Below are 22,049 nucleotides of genomic sequence, written 5' to 3' on the forward strand. Positions count from 1 at the left end.
TTGCAGCTGATGATCATGTATTTACCATTCAGATGTACCATTCCAGTGCTTGATGTTTGCATGACTCCTAGATGTTAAGTTGGTTGTCATGAGTGTTCTGTGGATGTGACTCGCACAGCATGGCATGGAGTGTCAACCTCTCTGTCTCTCCCATGGTCTGGCTCTTTGATTCCTGTCGTTCTAGAGTGCTGGTTTCAAATCTGGATGGTTGCATTCGAGGATGCATTCCTGGCAGAGACATTCACTATGTATAATGTATATATGTGTATGTGTGCTAACATCTTGCTCTGCAGTCATTTGAGCATTGCCTCCCGCTATTCACATGCATGCATGTCTTGCTTATTGTGTAATATGGCCTGACTTTTAGTTGTTATGCTGCTGTGCTGTTCATACTGACCCATCATGTCATTCTCATGAGTGAGTACATCCATTCTCTTGTGCCTACTGCAAGTGTTTTTAATATGACATTAAGTAAACCATGGTTGTTAGAATATCTCTGTATGGAACTGCAATCTGTTTTTGCAGAAAAGTTCTGTAGGTCAGTACAGGAGAAGTGCTTGGCATTGTAATCTCAATGCTGTACTTGTTTAGTGTTTGAGTTACGGTGTTGTATTTGCTACAGATACAGTATAAGTGCATGCAAAATTCAGTGCTAGCCATGCATGGGCATGACAAAATAATCATGGCAATCATTGTAATGCTATTATTCGAAAGCTCCGAAGCTGTGTTTCTGGTGAAAGAAACCTGCTCTGGCGCCTCTCTCTTCTTTCTTTTTCTTTTTCTTTTTTTTGTCAGTAACACTTCATTGCTGTCTCCCTCTCTGTCGTTAACTTGAAAAAAAGTTACCCACTTTCTTGTTCTGCGCTAAGAAGTATAACATTTGGAACCCATATTTCTATTTTACCTGACCAATTTTGATGGATAAAGAATATCTATTCATCTAGTGACAGACAGAGGAAGAGAGAGAGAGAAAACAAAATAAGACTTGCACGCTATTCTGTGCAAATCCCGTTAGTTCTGGCACTTATCTATATGCTGCTATATCATAGTTCACCTGGTGGCTATAATGGTTGTAATACAGTGCTGATATAAATCATGGACTAAAGCTTTCATGTTCACACTGAAGTTCAGATGTGCAGTTATTTTTCTAATCCTGTTCTGCAGAAGAAAAAGAGGTCTCACAACTACCACAGTTCACTTTAATGAGTAGAGTATGGTCAGACAACAGAATGGTATACAGTTCATCAAAATTGGTTTCATATGTTTTCACCAAGTACTAGTAGTGAGTTTGAATGTAACCATAATCACTTTCTCCAGTTTTGCACTCAGTGTTGCTCCTAAAATCACAATTTCCTGAAAATGTGTGAAATTTTGAAATGTGGCCTTCTCAATTTAAACCTAATGTTTTTGACACCTCTACCATTCTTTTGACATTCTAGTCATAAAAATCCAACAGGAGTGTGGTGTGGAATCACACCTTATATTGTGAACACAAAAGGGTCTGAGTGAAGGTAACTCTATCGCTCTGTGTTGTATACCTTTTTTACGCTGAGCAAATTTCACCAGGGAGAGCTCATAGTATGAATGGTCTCACGGTTGAATTCATGGGTAAAATGCCGGTTGACATTTCAGAAATGTTACTTTAGAACCGTCTCTTGTAAATTCCCAACCATCCCCGGGAACTTGTGGATGATGGCATACTTGCCAACTAGTAAGATTTTATCAGATTCAGTAAGATTTTTTACGTTAAAAATAGCAAAATCAGATTTTCTGTCAGAGAAATCAGATTAAAAAAAAAATATTTAGATATACCTTTCATGTGTATTTTCTGAAGATTTGACCGAAAGTAAGTTTTTTAACTTCAGTTTGCACATAAAATAAGATTTTTGCAATCCAATAGTAAGATATTTCATCTTGAAATGTTGGCAGGTATGGATGCTGTAGTGTGAAAGGCGTCGCAGGTAAACCCCCAGATTAAATGTGTTGCGGGCCATTTTGCCAAGTGCTGTAATGTGTGCGTCCTCTGCACAAGAGTGAATGAGAGAAATTTTAGTCTGGGAGCACATTCGCTGGTTTGAAAGAAACTTTGCAGGTGTTTGTTCATTTCCATCTGAGAAGATGGCTGGATAGCCCATATTCAGCTACGTTGAGCTGGTCTTCCATGGGGTCCAGTTGGATGTGAGGTGGGACCACTTCACCGGGTTAAACACCCTGCTCTTTGCGATAGATGAATGAAGCGGGATCTTTTACGTGCATGAGTTGTGACTCTCTCATACACGGGACCTCCATTTTATGTCCTATCCGAGGGACAGAGTGTTTTGCCTCTTGTTAGAAGGGACGGTATGCTTACACACAACATTGCTAAATCCAGACTCGGGTTTGAACCCGGGACGTGTGATCGTGAGGCAGACGCGCTACCGACTGAGCCAACGCACAGCCTTTCACATTTGATTCCCCGTTGAATCTCCTGGGTGATTCCCAGGGTGACTAGTGTGAAAGGGGTATAAGAGGGTTGTTACCCCAACTTTTCTGAGGTAGGAATTGAGTGTATTGGAGTGTGTGAGTTCCCAAGAGCTGCCAACTGTAGTAGAACATATATACAAGGAAGGTATTACATCCCCACATTAATGAATGGCATGAAGTGCAATGTCATGTTTGGGGAGGGACAGATACGTATTTGATTCTAAGTTTCAGCCAAAGTTAGTGGCTCTTAAAGGGAGACAGTCCTGAGATTTTCACTGTACTGATAATTAAGAAGAGTGAAAAATATAACCTTTCACCAGTTTATACGCTTGGAAATTAAAAACTGTCTCCGTATGCGATTTTTGAAAAATAATTCCTGCAAACGATCGTGTAAGGAGCCTGCAAAAAGATGCTACGTCATTCATGCCCTACTCACCAAGATGACAGCCGTGCCTCGAAAATCCAATTTAAGTGTTCAAATGATCAGTTGTTTTACTTGTAATTTTATCATAAAATGTGAAAGTATGTGATTTTATTATTTTAAACAAAATATTTCAAGCTTAGTTATATATACAATTTATAATTCATGAAAAATTAATATTGTAAACATAAATTTATATATATTTTAAAATCAAATATACCATGTACTTGACATCAAATAGGCACGTCCCTTTTCTAGCTTCCGTCCTTGTTGCATACTACTTTGCGTACAAACCACTCTCGCGCGCGAATTCTTACCGGTATACTAATGTACACAGTACTCCGTCCAGCTGAGTTTGGCGTTCAAACCGAAGATAACCTGTGCATTAGAGAGTCGAATTCTTCAAAGAAAATATTGTTTGTATCTCGATATTTCTGTAAGTACTCAGATATCGTCTTTCCTCGAAAAAATATGACGTCTGCCGGGCAGGGTAAACACAGGGAGCCGCAGAGATATGATTTCGCTCCACTTTGCCGTGCATGTCCAGTTGGCACTGGCAGCAGCTAGCTCAGTGGCACTTTACTGCAGTCCAACCCCAGCTGCAGCCCCACCGTAAATGAAACATAGCTAGCCACTCTCCTTACCTCTCTACGCTTCCTTTCCTCGGTTCTCTTCGAAGTCGATGTTCGAGATGTTTCTGTTTTATAACTCATGAGAGCAAATATGGTCGGGATTGCATCTGGCTTCAGGAGTTTTCTTGGTTTATAACCGAGGGCCACAGCCTGCCTGTCCATGTAAAAACGTTGCTTCTCAAATGGTCCACGCACAGGTAGGTCACAACACGATATTGAGAATTCTTGTATGCCCAAGTTTTTTATGTTCAGCTTCGTTGTACCGAGATTTCTCAGCCATACAGCTCACCTTTCACGATACTTATGTGGGTCTGGGATGGAAAAAACGATTTTCCTGGGCAATTTTCTGCACGATTCGAGCAAAACTACTGCTTGACACATCGGCATGATGTAAGATAGCCCGACCAGACAACGCTGAATGCGGTCGCCCCTCTAGCGTACTACACTAGTAAATAAATGTGTAGAACCGTTTCTACCTACAATCTGTACGTAGTAGAACATAAACAGCTAGCTTAACTGCATGCGCGGCGACAGGGCTGCAGCTGCGCTGTGACAGACTGGAAAAGTGCGAAGGGCCACGGGGTATCTACCGTAGAACTAGTAGTACCGTCCACACGTGTACTGTGCGAATATACAATACACAATACATACACACACACACACACACACACACACGCACTTGCACAGTATGTAAAAACAATGTCAAATACTAGTAGCCATCGACTTCTTCATGCATCTGGGTAACTAGGGAGCATACAGATAACAAGCAGAACAAGGCTGGGAAGAGTTGTGCCTCGGTGACGTCTGACTCTCCGCCAAGACTTGCTCATTATCATATTCACCATGCAGATTCACTCTTTTTCAACAAAAATTTACGAGCTTATTTGGTGATTTGAAAGTTTGTTTTTGGTGAAAGTAGTTCATTGGAGGTACCAACAACATATTTTTTTAAAATTTGTGAGGACTACGTCACTTTAATACCAGCGAAGTACCAGGGAAAATTAAGAAAAAAACAAACAAACAACTGTTTATACACCATGATTCTAAAATCACTTCTGCAGCAAATTTAAAAGTTTTGCATCTGCAAAATTAATTTAGAACTTTCTTCGCCGTGGGATTCTGATCCAAGAAGGAAGCACATGAATACATTGTCTCTGTTGTCGCCTACTCTTTCAAGTGTGCTACTGTTTCATAACCTGTTACCAAAGTACTGTTTCTTTGTACCTTTTTGTCAACTGTATGGACTTTGCCAGTTGACTCTTTCAGTATCATGTTAATATAATATCATTTTATATGTGCGTCCTTCGTTTTGAAAATCTCCCTGTGTGCCTCCCTGTCAAGTTTTAGATGCTTAGTGTCTGTCGTGAAATCAAGACTAACTTCTCTGCATGCTGAAATTTGTCAGATGATATGGTATTTGTATAGATGAAAGGCATGTTGTGCCTGTATGTCACTGAAAGATTATGCATGGACTGCATACTGTGTAGTGTCTGGAAGGGGGGTGGAAGGGGGTGGAAGGTGAAGTTAGGAGAGTGTACATTTATATGTGTATTCATGTCATCACTGAGAAACGTGTTTACGACTCAAAGAATACTTTTGTTTGAGAGAAGTGCAGGCCATCTTTTGACTCTTTAAGTGACATAATGCTGTGTGTGATTGTGTTGGTAAAGGAGGAGATGTCATTATCTCATCATCTCCTGAGTGCGAGGAGGGGGAGGCCCAGGAGCCGAGCAAGATGAAGGGGCTGCGCATGTTCACCCAGGACGTGGAGCAGGTCCTGGCCGACCAGAGGAGATCAGGCTCACCCACCATCGCCATCATCAAGCCAACGCCCAGGAAAGGTATGTCGACCCAAAGCCATGCGACCCCTCATTACTGGTCGCAGACCTAACAGATTGTTTTAATTGTGAGTGTTTTTCGACAAGTGAGAACTCATTGTAGGCAACCCAAACTCCTTTAATTCCTTAACCCTAATCTGGGCACATATACATGCATCTGCTTATGAACACTGATACTTGATTGAAAGAGCAAAAATACCAAAAGCTGAGTATTTCAATAGTTTCCAACAGTTTCAATAACACACAGTAATGAAGAATGGCAAATTGATATCACAGGCCTGAACAGAAATTTAGGTCAAGAAAGTCAAGATCATAGTAATTGCTGTGAGTTGATATACTTGCAGTTTCCTTGTGCAAGAAGTTGCACAGGTATCAGCAAGACTTGAGTAAGAAATATTCTATGCAGAGTGTCAGGCCAAGCTTTAGACTAGTTGAATAACACAAAAGGGTGTTGTACATCTTAAAAACTGACCTCAAGTTCAATAATTTCATTGGAATAGCTGAAGGTCCGCTGACACTCGGAAACAGCAGTGCCATGACATCTGTGACCCTGTCCCTCATGCCGGAGGTGACACACAACGTCCAGGGCGTCCTCTCCGCCTTCTCCAAGCTGCTCGGCATCAAGGAGCCGGTCAATTTTGAAGTGGTCAACGAGGCCGGACAGAAGGAGAGGCATGGAAAGTGGACGCCGAGTCCTACCACCCCTGCTGGTGAGTTTTTGCTGTCTTTCTGTTTGTTTCTTTTCTCTCTGTCAGAAATCTACGTTCAAACAATGTGTCCATACAGCTCTTTGAATCTGTCAGGTGAAACTGACCACTCGCGCCATTATTTAATCATGTCACATGGAGACAGTGCACAAGAAATATGAATTCTTTGTGTGGATGATCTTTGTTTTCTCTGTTCTCACGTTATTGTAGTACATGGGAGACATAACTATTTATTATGGCATTGATGTAGGGAACAGTCAATGGGCAAAAAGCACTTTGCTGAAATTCAAAGTTTCCGAATGGATAACTTACCATACTGATGCATAACTCTTCGGTAGGATTTGTCTGGAATTTAAGTTTCTAGAAGCATATTGCGTTAATCATTTCCATGTATCTTTACTGTTTTACATCCAAAACTATTTTCTTTGCTGCTGTAGAAGTCGCTGTGAAGATATCTCCAGAGAAATTTGCCAAAACGACAGCCTCAGCCACTCCTGTGGTCCCAGCAAAGGCTACTTTGAAGTCCTCGTCTGGGAGTGGCGCCTTGGATGATCCCAAGCTTCACTTCTGTAGACACTGTGATGTCCTGGTTGTTGGGGAAGGTGTTCGCAAGTCCACCAGTTCAAGTGACCAGAACATGGTCTTCTGCAGCAGTGCCTGCTACCTGCAGTACACCATTTCTCAGCGGGCCCAGGTGGCCCGTACGGAGGCCCAGGCAGGTCGGGTGGTCAACCATCGCAGCTCGGATCCAGCTGTCAGCCAGCTCACTGTCACCTCGCCCAAGTTCAGCAGCTCCCTCCCGACATCGCCGAACCCGATTCCCAAGACCCCACCCCAGTCCAAGTCCAACCCCATCTCTCCCCGCTCCCAACCAGCGCAGCCCGCCATATCGTCTCCGATTGCCGCCCAGCCTGCCAATGCGTCCTCGGAGGTGAATGTGGCCACGCCGGCATCGAACGAGGAGGTGTCTCCTGCCAGGGAGAGCAAGGAGATAGTGGAGATTGTGAAGAAGCCCGAGGTATGCAAAGAGACCGACGAGGGCAAAGCGGAGGGTGGAAGGGAGGAGCTAAAGATGACACTCAAGACAGCAACGAGGAGGAGGGCTGCCTTGGGAGATGAGGTGGTAAGGATGATGTACTTTGTAGTAATCGTCAGAGGTCCTCCTTGTGTATCGGTGGCAGCTAGCGTGCTACTGATAATCGTTGATAATATATACGATTTCAAAATTGTTCAGCGCCAAAGTTTCTTTCTCAGTTTTTTTCCTTTAGTTGCCACAGAAGTATGGTTGATTAATTGTTTCAAGTCAATTTCATGAAAATCTAAGAAGTCAGTTGCATAGTTTAACTTGCAAAGTGGAGGATGTCCTGGACTTTTCAACCAGAGACTTTGAGTTCAAATCCTGCTTGTCGTAAGTGCCTCCGGACATGGTGTTGTACTGTCACGTCTCACCCAGTTGTACAAATGGGTTCTGGGTGATTATAATGCCAGTGCCCTCTGGAAGACTTGGGGAATAGGCAAATGTGGTTAAGAGTGCCGATACCATTATTTTTGCAACCACTGACCTTGGCCAGATTTGGCATTTAATGATTAGCTGTAATGGCGGGAAGTAGAGACAAAATGCATGTTACACAAATGTGCAACTCATGATGAACAGTGGTGATGAGATGTTGACTTATTATGTTTCCTCCAATTTATTGCAGCCTCTTGTGAAGAAGTGGAAGAACATCAGATGGAGACGCTGGCACGGATCTTTCTCTCAAGCCAAGAAATACCGTCCACCAAGTGACCAAGACATAGACCAGGTTTGTGAGACCACCGTGGCTTAAAAAATAGCATTAGAAAAAATTGAAGGGATGGTTTAACAGACGTGATTTCCGACAGGTGTTTGCCAAGCTGACTTTTACAAAAATATGAACACCCACTAGTAATAGAGATAATGTCTTCCGTCTTTGAGTGCTCTAAGCACCTGCTATAAGAATTTAAATTTTTTTCCCCCTTCTTCTTTGCACAGCATAATTCGCAGTGTTTTTGTTTATTTGTAAATTTTTGCAAGCCCACTGAAATTTGCAAAATTACTTACTCCATAAAATATTGCCTCTTGAAATGGGATGTGCATCTCTCACTCACTTTGGTCAAATTTCCTAAAATAGCCACTCACAAAATTGTCCCAGTTGTAAATTATTATACGTATAAAATGAATGTGGCATATGCTTTATGTAATTCACTCCATGTGAAATAATTTTTTTTTCCCCCAAGACACCGAGTATGATGAATGAGACAAAGCATCCCGCAAAGTAATTATCTTTTCAATTTCATGGCAACTTATTTGTCCATTTGTGCCCACTGCAAAACTTACACTGTCTTGTACATGTGCTGTTGTGGTCACAAAATGGTTGCGATTAGTCATGACCAATGTTGTAATAATGCATTTGCTGTACGTTGGTGCCAATTGTTTATTGAAATGAAGTGAAGTGTTCAACAATTGGAAACAGCCGTATACCTCACACTGCCCTCTGTTATGTTACCCCCTTCTGAATGGCTATCATTTCTCTCTTGACTCACACAGCTGATCAAGAAACTTGGCACGTCCTTGAGACCAGGTAGCTCGCTGCGAGATGCCAGAGCCTGCGTGTTGTGCAGTGAGCTTGGAGATGGAGAAACCAATGGACCAGCCAGGTATAGAACATCTTTCCATATAATCAAGTGTCACTTTTAAGGTCATCATGTGAGATATCTTTGTGTCCCGACTCAAACATAAACATATCCAGTATGCTCCTGGAAGAACACAATAATCGACTATTAGCACCTGTTCGTGCATTCAGTGTTTCCAAAGCTGACCCAATAATATGTTGTCAAAAAGGTCGATTTCACCATATTTTAATTGTTCTTTATGCCAGATTGCTGAACCTTAATGTAGACTCCTGGGTGCACCTGAACTGCGCCCTGTGGTCAGATGAGGTCTACGAGACCCTGAATGGATCCCTCATGAACGTAGAGATAGCCCTCAAGCGCGGCCAGACCTGCCACTGCTGCTACTGCAGCAAGCTCGGCGCCACCATCTCTTGCCACAAGCAGCGCTGTTGCAACGTCTACCACTTCAACTGTGCCATCCAGGACCACTGCATGTTCTTCAAGGACAAGGTGAGTGTGTTTTCAAATCCTTCAACTCGTGCATTTGCAAGTGTTGTCACCATTTCCCTTGCACTTAAATGTTGCTTGGAGTATCTAAATGAAAATGTGTATCGCCACTTTTGATCAAATTGCTTACATTATCAAGTGTCTCAACAAATAGATATACAACAAAGGATTTTGATATTCTGTTATGCATGCATGACGGGTTGTTATATGGCAGTAGGTGGATGACCATGTGGCAGCATACCTGCTGGTGTACATTGATGTAGTCAGAACCTTGGTATTCGGTACTGGTACACATTGTTTCTGTGGTCACACAAGACATCTACATGCTAATGGTGTCAGTAACATGTGATAAGTACAAATATATGTGATGGTATATTAGGCAGTGACACTGTGTTTCATCTGCTTTCTTTTTGTTACATGCTGATAGTGAAGGGATGGGCCACCAAATTTTGACATTTTAATTGCTGCACAAGTTGCAAGGATCATGCATCCTTTGTGCCATGATAAGGGATACTATGACTTAAGACACTTTTATTTCTTTCTGTTTTTCAGCATGGCAAGGTTAACATGTGAATTGTCATGCTGCACTGTCACAGATATTTCAACTATTATTTTCTTGCAGTATTGTTAGTATTTTGTACTTTCCCTTTTTTTTTTTTTGGCAAAAATGCATTTTTCCACAAATGTATTACTACTCCTGTATTGCAAGAAAGGGCAAAATAATGCCTTTTTTAAACCAAAATATGTCTTGTCAGCTCTCATAGTACTGCAGTGCTGTTTATAAGCGAAGAACTCCATGCTGTTGCTGTTTCTATGCAGAAAATGCACAGGTCTAATTTAACCGGATTTGTGTAATCAGTGGTCTTTCATTTTCATTGTGGTTATTTTCCTTTTTGTCAAACTTTTCCTCTGACAGACGATGATGTGTCCTCTGCATGCGCCCTCCAAGCCTACTGAGAGTACACTCCATTCTCACGTGGTCTACCGCCGTGTCTACATCAACAGGGATGAGCACAAGCAAGTAGCAAGGTATGTCTTATGCACCTGTTGGGAATATTCCACAAGGAAGCAATGCGCATGGCAATGCTGGCCGCATTTGGCCAACCAAAGTAGCCATGGATAAGTTGCATTAGAGGCAGTCAATGGAACACTGAAGTGACATACTTAATTAGGGTCTGTGTTCTATAGTTGCAAGCTGAATATATGTGACCCTGCATCACAAATTCAACAAAAAGTCGCCAGACATGGACTTTTAGTTCAGCTCAGATTCTGAAAGAGTAGACTTAAAGCTTTAAAATGATGTATAACTCAATTCAGATGGACTCACCTTACATGTCTAAATATTGGAAAGAAAGCACACACTCTGGAAAAGAGTGAACTGAGAAAAGAGACTCTAAAGTACAGGGTCTATTCAAGTGCTTAATCTTTACTAAGCCATGCTAGCTGTGTGATGAATGGGACAAAAACAGGATGTAAACCACCAGAGCAACAACAATGAAGGGATTATCAGATTAAGCTGAAATTGACCATGCTCTATTAACACATTCTGTCCATGATTAACGCCAACTTTCAAAGCAGTCATATATTCCTTTGAAAAGTTACTAGAGTTGAAAGTGAAGAGTTTGCAAAGGATTTTAAAGAAATGAAAAGCAGCCTCTAAGACATACCTGATCACACTACGCTACAAAAAAATATGCAGAAAGCTGCTGAAAACACACTTTCCCATATATTTTATGGTTGCTAACTATGGATTAATGTAGAAGAATAGATCTTCCAGAAACATGAAAAACTTGAGACTTAGTTGACCCATTTCACCCTTTTTGAGTCCTCACATAAAATCAAGGGGTGCGACTTTTTGTTGGAAGAACAAACATATATGTGTGTTTGTTAAAATCACAATCTATACTTATCCATTTTTATGCCTCTGCCACGAAGTGGTGCCGGAGGCATTATGTTTTAGGGTTGTCCGTCCGCATTCGTTTACGCGATAACTTGAGTAATATTGACTGGAAATTTACCAAACTTGGTCCAAGTATTAAGTATGATGGGGCAATTACTTGATTAGATTTTGGGTGAAATTGGCTAAAGGTCAAAGGTCAAGGTCAAAATGAAATTGTATCCCTTTACGTGATTACTCAAGACTCGATTAAGCAAATTTCACCAAACTTTCTCCGAGGATGATGTATGATGGGGCAATTACTTGATTAATTTTTGAGTGAAACCGGTCAAAGGTCAAAGATCAAGGTCAAATCCTAAAATTTATCTGTTTACATGGTAACTCAAAACTGGATGAAGCAACTTTCACCAAACTTGGTCCAAGGATGATGTATGATGGGGCAATTAGTTGAGTAGTTTTTTAGTAAAATTGGCAAGAGGTCAAAGATCAAAAGTTCAAGGTCAAATATTAAAAATGTTGCTATTTCCCCCATATCTATGCAATGCCCAAAGGTATTTTCTCGAAACTTTGTGTAGACATGCACTACTGTGTAGAGATTCTCCAGAGAGAGTTTCATGTCATAAGGTCAAAGGTCTAAAAGTCAAAAGGTCAGGTGAAAATGTTACAATTTCCCTTTTCTCGCAAATGGTTCAATGTATCTTAATGGAACTCGATACATGCACATGTACTGACTGGCAGGAGTTATCTATTGAATTTAGGGGTCATGGGTCAATAGTCAGGGGGTCAAAGGTCAAGGTCAACTCCTCAAAATTTCACTATTTCACACATTGTGAAGACGTTGTACTATACACCTGTTGGGAGAATCATGCATTATGGCGGAGGCATATCCGTCGCCATAGCGACATTTCTAGTTATTTTTAATTTTTTGCTTTACATTTATTTGTATGGAATGTATTCAGTCCTTGCCATGGAAGAAATTTTAAAGATGAGCTTCTTATCGTCCATTACTGCTTGAAGTCACTAGAATATTTTATTGGAATTTTACTGCATTTGAACATGCATCTTACATGTAACAGTGGAGGAATGGTCTATGTGACTATACACTCTCCCTGTATATATTTGTGTGATTTACTAGTATCATTTTTTTTTTCTCCTGCTCAGCATCATGACAATGACCGACCGAAAGTTCACCCTTCGCGTCGGCAGTCTTGTCTTCCAGTCTCTTGGCCAGCTACTACCTCACCAGATGCATCTGTTCCATTCTCTCACTTCCATCTACCCAGTAAGTTGCCTGCACAAGTCATGATCCCTTTCAGTGGCTGAGCAGTTTCATATTTCACAGAGACAAGTTATTGTAGAGAGATGATTTTGCACCCAAAGGAATCATCAGCTTTTCCTTCGTAGGTCTGTTGCATGATGGTAATTAAAACATGACAATTTCAGGAAGATCATCCATTTATATGTGTGTATTACAAATATTTTTTTTTCTTCTTTTCTCTATTTTTTTTGTGGGGGGGGGGGGGAGGAGTAACTGGGTGTAGCAAAAATCATTAGAGATTTTTTTATCTGTAGTGATACAGCTGAAAATTCAAACTACTTTTTGAGTTGGTCATGCTGGTAAGGCTGCTAAGGGACATGGAAATTACTCAGAGACAATAAAATGGATTTTAATTAAGATGGACTTGGTCGTCTGCGTACCTGCAATTAATGGATGGAATTTGATTTAAAGTTTGATGCATACTTGATGCATATTAGCCACATATTTCCCCCCCATTTTTAAGAAGTATGGAGGGCTTGCGGAGAGGAGCATTGAAAATTGCACCCAGTAGTTGTGTAGTTTGGAGGCTGTCCCTTCTATCTTCATTCTCCACATTTTCTCTCACCAGGTCGGATATGAGAGCATCCGTCTCTACTGGAGTATGCGCTACACCAACAAGCGCTGCAGCTACTCCTGCACCATCCAGGACCAGAATGGGCGCCCAGAGTTCAGCATCCGTATCATCGAGCAGGGCCACGAGGATGTCACCTACAAGGCTGACACACCCAGGAGTGAGTTCGAAATAATTTCATTCGTACAGAGACTCCTTGTCTGTCAAACTTGCGTTCTTTTGCAGATGGGCTTCTTCTCGATTCGTAGGTGGATATTGTTGAAGCGTGCTGAATTCTTTTGTTGTACTCTATGCAAAATTTTATGGTACTTTGATTTCTGATTGTGACCAGTTTGTATAGGAAAGCTAAATTCTTACATTAATTCACAGCAGCTTGAGACAGCTCAGACTCATTTGTGAGTTAACATACTTTGAAACCATCATGACATTGCAACTGATTGACAAATTGCCCTGCATCGAAGTAAATAAGCCCTGAATTGATCAGTGTTTTAGTAGTAGCCATGATAAAAAATCATGGGCATACATACTCGAGCGGGATTCGAACCCACGACCTCCTGATCACCGGACAGGCGTCATCTCCACTAGACCACCGAGCTTTCGCCCGACAGCAAGTGTTGGTTCTAATCCTTATAGCATGCAGCGGGTACTGTGTAATTATTCAAATTCATGAAATTCTTCCGTCGAGATGCTTTCATTGCAACTGATTGACAAATTGCCCATCATGACATTGTTAATCAGCTTTAAAAAAATGCTCTAGTTCATGTGCCCCCTTTAAACTTGTTTGGGTGTCTTTCATTATCGTTTTAACAATATTGATTTGAGTGTTTGGTCATCGAGAGTTAACAATATGAAAGTGTAAGTGGTTGCTGATATTAGTGATTCAAGCTTTAAAATATTCAAGGTGTGTTGATTGATTCTATTCATGCAGATTTATGCTTAGATCATGATTTTTACATGTGTTTATTCTGTTTAAATCCTCTCTACTAGATGTTTGGTACAAGGTCCTTGAGCAGATTGCCAAGCTGAGGCGAGATGCCGACATGCTGAAACTCTTCCCAACCTTCCTGACCGGGGAGGATCTCTTTGGCCTCACAGAGCCAGCTATCCAGAGGATTACCGAGTCGGTTAGTACCTTGTTCTGGCACCAAAGTTTGAGGTGCTATTAATGCTTTCAGGTCAAACTTCACAAGGTGTATTACCTTAGACCCCATGACATGAAAGCCGTTATCTAGTCGTAATTTGCGATATGTACTACATGTACTTTCACATGAAGCTATGGCTCACTCTGCAGGATGTTTCTTTGTTAAGGTAATGGATGTAATTCAAAATTGTGATAGTAGCAGCATTGCTCTAGTGCAATGGTCCAAGAAAATGAAAAGAAGCCCAAAGTTTAACAAACTAGAAAAAATCTCTCTCAAAGCCCCTTTTTGTAACTCAGTTGTGCTTGTTAAGTTTTAGGATAAGAGTCCTTTTTTTTCTTCTTCTTAATGGGGGCTTTTGGGACAGTGAAGCAGTTGATCAAAGCTTGCAGAGGGAAAATGAAATGGATAATCAATCTTCCAAAGCAGGTCACCAAACAGTCTGCACTCTGTCTTGGCAAACTTCTGGTCAGAAATGTTGGGAATAACTGTGATGCCAATGGCTGACTCCTCCTTCCCCTTTTCTTGCCTACCCACAGCTTCCTGGTGTGGATCTCATCCAGCACTACACATTCCGCTTTGGCCGCTCACCGCTCATAGACCTGCCTCTGGCAGTCAACCCGACGGGCTGTGCCAGGGCCGAACCGCGTAGACAGACTCACCTCAAGAGGTAAGCCCAGTCTGCTGTGTATCTCTCGGAAGTGTACTTGACGTATTTGAAATGTCTTCTTTCTGCTTTGCTGTTACATTTTTAGCTCACCTGAGCCAAAGGCTCAAGTGAGCTATTGCGATCGCCCTTAGTCCGTCGTCCGTCGTCCGTCATGCGTAAACTTTTTATGCCTCCGCCACGAAGTGGTGCCGGAGGCATTATGTTTTCGCGTTGTCCGTCCGTCCGTCCGTCCGTACGTCCGTCCGCTTTCGTTTACGCGATAACTTGAGTAATATTTACTGGAATTTTACCAAACTTGGTCCAAGTATGAAGTATGATGGGGCAATTATTTGATTAGATTTTGGGTGAAATCGGCTGAAGGTCAAAGGTCAAAGGTCAAGGTCAAATCATGAAATTGTATCCGTTTACGCGATAACTCAAGACTGGATGGAGCAAATTTCACCAAACTTTGTTGGAGAATGATGTATGATGGGACAATTACTTGATTAGTTTTTCAGTGAAATCAGACAGAGGTCAAAGGTCAAAGATCAAGGTCAAATCCTAAAATTTATCTGTTTACGTGATAACTCAAAACTGGATGAAGCAGCTTTCACCAAACTTGGTCCAAGGATGATGTATGATGGGACAATTAGTTGAGTAGATTTTAGTGACATTAGTAAGAGGTCAAAGGTCAAAAGGTCAAGGTCAAATGCTACAAATGTTGCAATTTTCCCCATATCTATGCAATGCCCGAAGGTATTTTCTTGAAACTTGGTGTGGACATGTACTACTGCGTAAAGATTCTCCAGAGAGAGTTTCATGTCATAAGGTCAAAGGTCAGGGGTCAAAGGTTAGGTGAAAATGTTGCAATATTACTTTTCTCTCAAATGCTTCAATGTATCTTTGTGGAACTTGGTACATATGCATGTACTGTCTGGCAGGGATTATCTAGGGAATTTAAGGGGTCATGGGTCAATAGTCAGGGGGTCAAAGGTCAAGGTCAACTCCTCAAAATTTTACTATTTCCCTCATATACTAGTATATGCAATGCTTGCATTATTAGTTTCAAAACTTAATACATGCATTATCTAATGGAGATTCTCCGAGAAATTTCCAGCCAGAAGGTCAAAGGTTAAGGGTCAAAGGCCAGGTTTCAATGCCCCCCCCAAAAAAAAAAAAAGAAAAAAAAAAAAAATTGTATTATACGCCTATTGGGAGAATCATGCATTATGGCGGAGGCATCAGTCGCCATAGCGACATTTCTAGTTACATTTTCATCTTCTACTTGAAAACCCCAAGACCGATTTCCATCAAACTTGGCAGGTAGCATCCCTAGGGGGTTAGGAACTCAATTTGTTAAAATGGGCACCATGCCCCACCCAGGGGGCCCCCAGGGGGGCCGAAACCCCCCAAAATTAAGGAATCTTTAAAAATGTTCTCTAGAATCAGAAGTTAGAGAGCTAAGATAATACTATGAGTTAGTACATTGGTGACTGTAGTTTCAAGTTTGTTCATGACAGAATCAGGGGTACCCCCCCCCCCCTGGGACCCAGGGGAGGGGGGTGGGGAGCGGTCCTAATGGGGCCTAAATTGTACATTTTCATCTTCTTCTTGAGAACTCCATGACCCATTTTCACCAAACTTGGCAGGTAGCATCCCTAGGGGGTTAGGATCTCAATTTGTTAAAATGGGCACCATGCCCCACCCAGGGGGCCCCCAGGGGGCCCCAAACCCCCCAAAATGAAGAAATCTTTAAAAATGTTCTCTAGAATCAGAAGTTATAGAGCTAAGATAATACTATGAGTGAGTACATTAATGACTGTAGTTTCAAGTTTGTTCATAGCAGATCCAGGGGTGCCCCTCTTGGGGGTGGGGGGTTGGGAAGGTCCAAATGGGGGCCTGAATTGTACATTTTCATCTTCTTCCTGAAAACCTCATGATGGATTTTCGTCAAACTTGGCAGGTAGCATCCCTAGGGGGTCAGGATCTCAATTTATCAAAATGGGCACCATGCCCCACCCAGAGGGCCCAGGGGGCCCCAATCCCCCCAAATTACGGAATCTTAAAAAAATTGGGCCCTTTTTTTTTATTGTACATTTTCATCTTCTACTTGAGAATGCCTGGTCAAATTTTAGTAGAGCTGTGAATAATTTAGATTAGTGACTGCGTGAAAGGTGAACTTGCGATACTCAGGTGAGCGCTAGACCCGCGGGTCTCTTGTTTAGGATTGCATCCAGGAGTATTTTCTGAATACTTTACACATGGAATACTTTGTGTTGTGCAAATTTTTTGCATGCTTTGTGCAATGTGCAACTAGTGAGAAAATACATACTTGCCTGCATACTTCTTTGCTCTGAGATCATGTACATTGGTGATCTTTAGATGTCCACAGTTCAGTCTCAGTGCTCTGGGGCAAGAACTGCCTGTGAATTTTGAAACATCCAAAATACATCATACTTGGCTGAATGCAGATACCAAATTTGGAGACAAAATTATCAAAATCTACAATTACTTGTACCCGGTTTTCCGTTTCCTGTTTTGCAGACCTCACACACTGACCAGCAACACCACGTCTCGCTCCTTCCACACCACCCTGGCCGGAGAGGTTGCGTCGCCGTACAACAAGCAGTTTGTCCACTCCAAGTCCTCGCAGTACAAGCGCCTCAAGACGGAGTGGAAGACCAACGTCTACTTGGCTCGCTCACAGATCCAGGTGCGGAGATAAACCCACTACCTATTATCTTTCAACCACTCATTGTAACATTTACTGTATCGTGTGTAGAATCATTGTCAAGTAGGAAGGTCACTTCTTACAGATTAGAAAGAAATGCACTTGCTATGAGGGACACTGGCGTTTGAACTTCATTACTGAAAGGATCCACTGCAGTTTGGAGCTTGTCTTTTGTAAGTGGATTTAGAAGACACCCAAACAGAAAGAAATTTATTATGAGCGAGTACTGTTATACCAGTGACACAATTTCCAGATTCATTGAGGGAACCTCATGTAATTCAACTTAGAGAGGGAACTCAGGCTGTTTAACATATTTAGACTCTAACTCTTGTAATAGAGCCGATGGTCTTCCACAAGGCAGATTATCTACAAGATTTGTGGAAGCATAGTAGTATTCGTCTTCAGTGTGGCTGTATTGATAGTGTGCTGAAGGCATTGAAACCTTTGTCAATATGTATGTTGTAGAGCCCTGTTGCATAAAGATTGTGATCACACATATGTCAGAATATCAAACTTAACTCTCTGAATACTCAGTTCTGATTGGCTGATACCTGACTTAGGTTTTATTTTTTGACTTATGTTTGATTGCAACTTGATATGTTTAAATAAGTTATGATATATTGGGAAACTGTTTTGTTTAGAATAGAAGTAAAAACACAAAAAGAAAAAATCAATGAAGTCATGAAAGGTTAGGAAATTGGTGAAAGACAGTGTCTCACTGATATGTCTGACTTTTAGAGGCTATCTAATATTTAAACAGGGCTTAGGGCTGTATGCCGCTCACGACATCGAGAAGCACACCATGGTCATTGAGTACATCGGCACGCTGATCCGCAACGAGGTGGCCAACAAGTGCGAACGGGAGTACGAAGAAGCCAACCGCGGCGTCTACATGTTTCGGCTCGACGACAACACCGTGGTGGACGCCACGCGCAGCGGCAACCCGGCACGGTACATCAACCACTCGTGCAACCCGAACTGTGTGGCGGAGGTGGTGAACTTTGACAAAGACCAGAAGAAAATCATCATTATCTCCTCCAGGAGGCTGCAGAAAGGAGAAGAGGTGAGGATGTGTGCCTTTCTTTTTCCTTGCTCTCTTTCTGTCGTGCTCTCCCTCACTCTGTAGCTGCGGGCACACTGGCAAAACACTGCAAAGTTGGAGTTCCGAGGGGGGCATTTCATGAAGCATTTTGTCCGACAAAGTTGTCGGACAGAATTGCTCTCAGCCAATCAGATGCAAGGGTTTCAGTAGCTTGTAACAGTTTGTCAGAAAAATATCTGACCAAAATGCTTCATGAAATGCCCCCAAAGGTTTTGCCAGTGTGACGGCAAACTTCCAGAAAACTTCTTGCAAAACTTCTCGCAAAACTTCCCTCTCAAACTCATAACTTTTGATGTGTAAATCCGTTTGTGACCAAACTTGGATGGTACATGTTCCTTGGAGTGTTGAAGGTCACCACAAGGTGAAAGGTCACAGACAGGGGTCAACGAACTTTTAGGGACCAATGTTAAGTTTTTACGGCGCGTTTTGATTATGGCTCATAACTTTTGATCCCTGTATCCGTTTGTGACCAAACTTAAATGGTAGATGTCCATTGGAGAGTTGAAGGTCATCACAAGGTCAAAGGTCACAGACAGGGGTAAACAAACTTTTAAAGCTCAAAGTTAAAGTTTTTACGGCGCGTTTCGATTATGGCTCATAACTTTCGATCCCTATGTCCGTTTGTGACCAAACTTTGATGGTAGATGTCCCTTGGGGAGTTGAAGTTCATCACAAGGTCAAAGGTCACAGACAGGGGTCAACAAACTTTTAGGGCCCAATTTTAAGTTTTTACGGTGCATTTTGATTATGGCTCATAACTTTTGATCCCTATGTCCGTTTGTGACCAGACTTGGCTGGTAAATGTCCCTTGTAGAGTTGAAGGTCACCACAAGGTCAAAGGGCATAGGCGGGCTCAGTGAACTTCCGGGAATTCAAAAACATTAATTTCTTCTACGAGAATGGGCGAGACACATTTTGGCACTTGTCTTGTTTGTGCCTGTAACGGTGAAAATGACATTCAGATTGATACAAAGTTTATGAGTTATCATAGACAGTTTACACCATTAGCATTGGCCTGAGGAAGTACAGTCATTGTGAGTGTATTGCATCCTTGTGTTGCAATAAATGATGACTTTACCACAATGCTGTTCAGTGATGAACACTACACCTGGTCTGATGCTTTGATTGTAATACTATCTTTATCGCCATTCATGTTACCTATCCACCATGCAGCTGACCTACGACTACAAGTTTGAACTGGAGGATGTCCAGAACAAGATTCCATGTCTATGCAAGGCGCCTAACTGTCGCAAGTGGATGAATTGATGTCGCCACGCTCATCACGTGACCGCATCTCATGTCAGACATCTTGGAATCAGAACGCTGGGCCCGCACGATGAATCGACCCTCGTCGTGTTACGATGAGGTTGACTGCTTATCCAGACAAAGAGCAAAGAGAATCTACTGTCTATCCACAGTAAATAGTACTCCTTTTTTTTTCCTATTTGAGCAATAAAGAAGTTTTCAAGATGTTGCCATGATTGTAGAGGCGTGTTAGGGACCACCGTATTTCACTTCTGCAGTCTGTCAACCCTCACCGTGAACATAAGATGTCTTCACTACAGGGGATGGGGGTGATAGTAGCTGAGAATATATTAGTTGAGTAAGCATGCAATCTCATTATGGCAAGATAGAACTGCTGTGCTTCAGTTGCAGGAAAACCGTGGACGCAAAATTTCATTTCCTCTTTCCGTGGTCTTTGCGCTTCCTCTTCCATTTTGACTTACTAGATGAATAGATCACGTTTTTGGTGATTATACGCTTGGCATTAGTTTGATGAAAAAGGCTGTCTATCATGCATTAACCCTGAATGAAAACTGACGGAACCTCAGCCCTCCCCCCCCCCCCCCCCCCATGCCCCAAGAAATGTATAACCTAAAGGAAGAGGCTCTTTTCTGTGTAGCACAGATGTGCTATCTGATCATGTTACTCAATCAATGGCTGCATCATACAACTCATAATTGTAAGCCGTACATGTTCTTTCCATCTTTCTACTGAAATGTTTGAATACCTGGTTATAAATCATGAAAACCTAAGGGACAAAGGGTGTGGGACTATATAGTATCCTCGGAGAGCGTTGGCTTACTTGCATTTCAACTTCTATCAAATTTGACTCGGTACATTCATTTTCTAACAGAAAAAAAAAAAAAATCATGTAATTGCAGTGATAAAAGCTTTTTTGATGTTGGATATTGTCAACGAGAACAGTTAATCACAGGTATATTTTTTTTTTTTCATTATATACCTGTCCGAAACACACAGGTGCAAAAAATCATGGATTCGACCCGTTTTTAGTGCAGGGTTTGAAAATGTATTCCTTGCCCCTGAGGCTGCTCTGCTGTTCGCCAAGAGTTCCGATCAGGTAGAATGTGTGAAAAGCATGCAGCACTAAGTTGCTTATTAACAAAGTGTTATTCCTGCTCAGTTTTTGGACATAGGATGTGACTGTATGTAAATCAGAGCATGCTGTGGTATTCTCCCAGCCAGGTAGCATCAAAACGCCCCCCCCCCCCCCAGTGTTTGTTTATGACCTTGCCACTCTTTCGTCGATTTACCACTCTTTCCCGTGTGGCAACGTAGAGTGAAATTTCTGCGTGGAATTGAATTGCGAATGTTTTGCGATTTTCATAGCCATTACAACAAATATTGGAAATGTTAATGTTTTAGCACACATCTGTTTGTACATATTTCTGTCGAAATACATATAATTTGTGCGTGACACGTGTTGCACAGTGTGTGTATCATGTCAAATTGTAATTCTGCTGCCAATGCTGAAAGGAGGCATGTAGGGCAGTTTTCTCTGCGTGAACATATAAATATATATATATATATATATGAATATATATATATCAGTGCCTCAGACAAGTTACATTATTGAATATTCATCAATCAATCATGTTCTCAATCAAGTCATTCCTCCATATTTTGTATATATTGTACATTTATATGTAAATATTACCCTTTTGTGTAGATATCTGTAAATACACTTGGAGTATGAAACTGACATCTTATAGTGTATTTGTTCTTTTTTTTTTCTTGGTGCAGAGAATTGGTAAATATGATTTGCTGAGCAGAAAAGAAAGCAGATGAAATAGCCACTTTATCATGCAATGGATGTCTTTATTGTTGTATTTGTTCTTAGGTAAGTTGAATGTTCTGTAAATATTCATTTGCTTATGAGCATGGCAGACAAACTAGACGTGTTGTATATTCATTTCAGTTGTATGGTCAACAAATTTGTACAGTTTGTTATTACTGGTGTGTATTAGCTACTTATACACAGCCTGAAATGATAGGTTTCTTTCTTGTATAAAGTGAACACTTTTGTATTAGTTACCTCACTGTAAAGTTTTTAAAAATGAGCATCTTCTTTACTAGTAAAAAGAAATAATTTTGTAGAGTGGAATTTCATGTAGTGTTGTAAATATGAAGGTTTTCTATGC

General features: G+C 41.5%; 1 protein-coding gene across 1 annotated transcript in view; it reads left to right on the forward strand.

Annotated features, from left to right (window-relative positions):
- Positions 1–21,382, forward strand: part of LOC140237989 (histone-lysine N-methyltransferase 2C-like) — a 64,733-nt gene extending 43,351 nt beyond the window's left edge. The window contains exons 36-49 of the mRNA XM_072317918.1: positions 5,187–5,357; positions 5,855–6,064; positions 6,499–7,184; positions 7,762–7,863; positions 8,628–8,737; positions 8,959–9,202; positions 10,116–10,228; positions 12,258–12,378; positions 12,983–13,145; positions 13,973–14,109; positions 14,664–14,794; positions 17,318–17,486; positions 18,265–18,567; positions 19,780–21,382. Coding sequence (XP_072174019.1) covers positions 5,187–5,357; positions 5,855–6,064; positions 6,499–7,184; positions 7,762–7,863; positions 8,628–8,737; positions 8,959–9,202; positions 10,116–10,228; positions 12,258–12,378; positions 12,983–13,145; positions 13,973–14,109; positions 14,664–14,794; positions 17,318–17,486; positions 18,265–18,567; positions 19,780–19,872 — 2,753 coding nt within the window. The 3' untranslated portion in view covers positions 19,873–21,382. The remainder of the gene's footprint in view (positions 1–5,186; positions 5,358–5,854; positions 6,065–6,498; positions 7,185–7,761; positions 7,864–8,627; positions 8,738–8,958; positions 9,203–10,115; positions 10,229–12,257; positions 12,379–12,982; positions 13,146–13,972; positions 14,110–14,663; positions 14,795–17,317; positions 17,487–18,264; positions 18,568–19,779) is intronic.
- Positions 21,383–22,049: the final 667 nt, after the last annotated feature.

This window comes from Diadema setosum, chromosome 14 (assembly GCF_964275005.1).
Source record: "Diadema setosum chromosome 14, eeDiaSeto1, whole genome shotgun sequence".
Taxonomy (NCBI): Eukaryota; Metazoa; Echinodermata; class Echinoidea; order Diadematoida; family Diadematidae; genus Diadema; species Diadema setosum.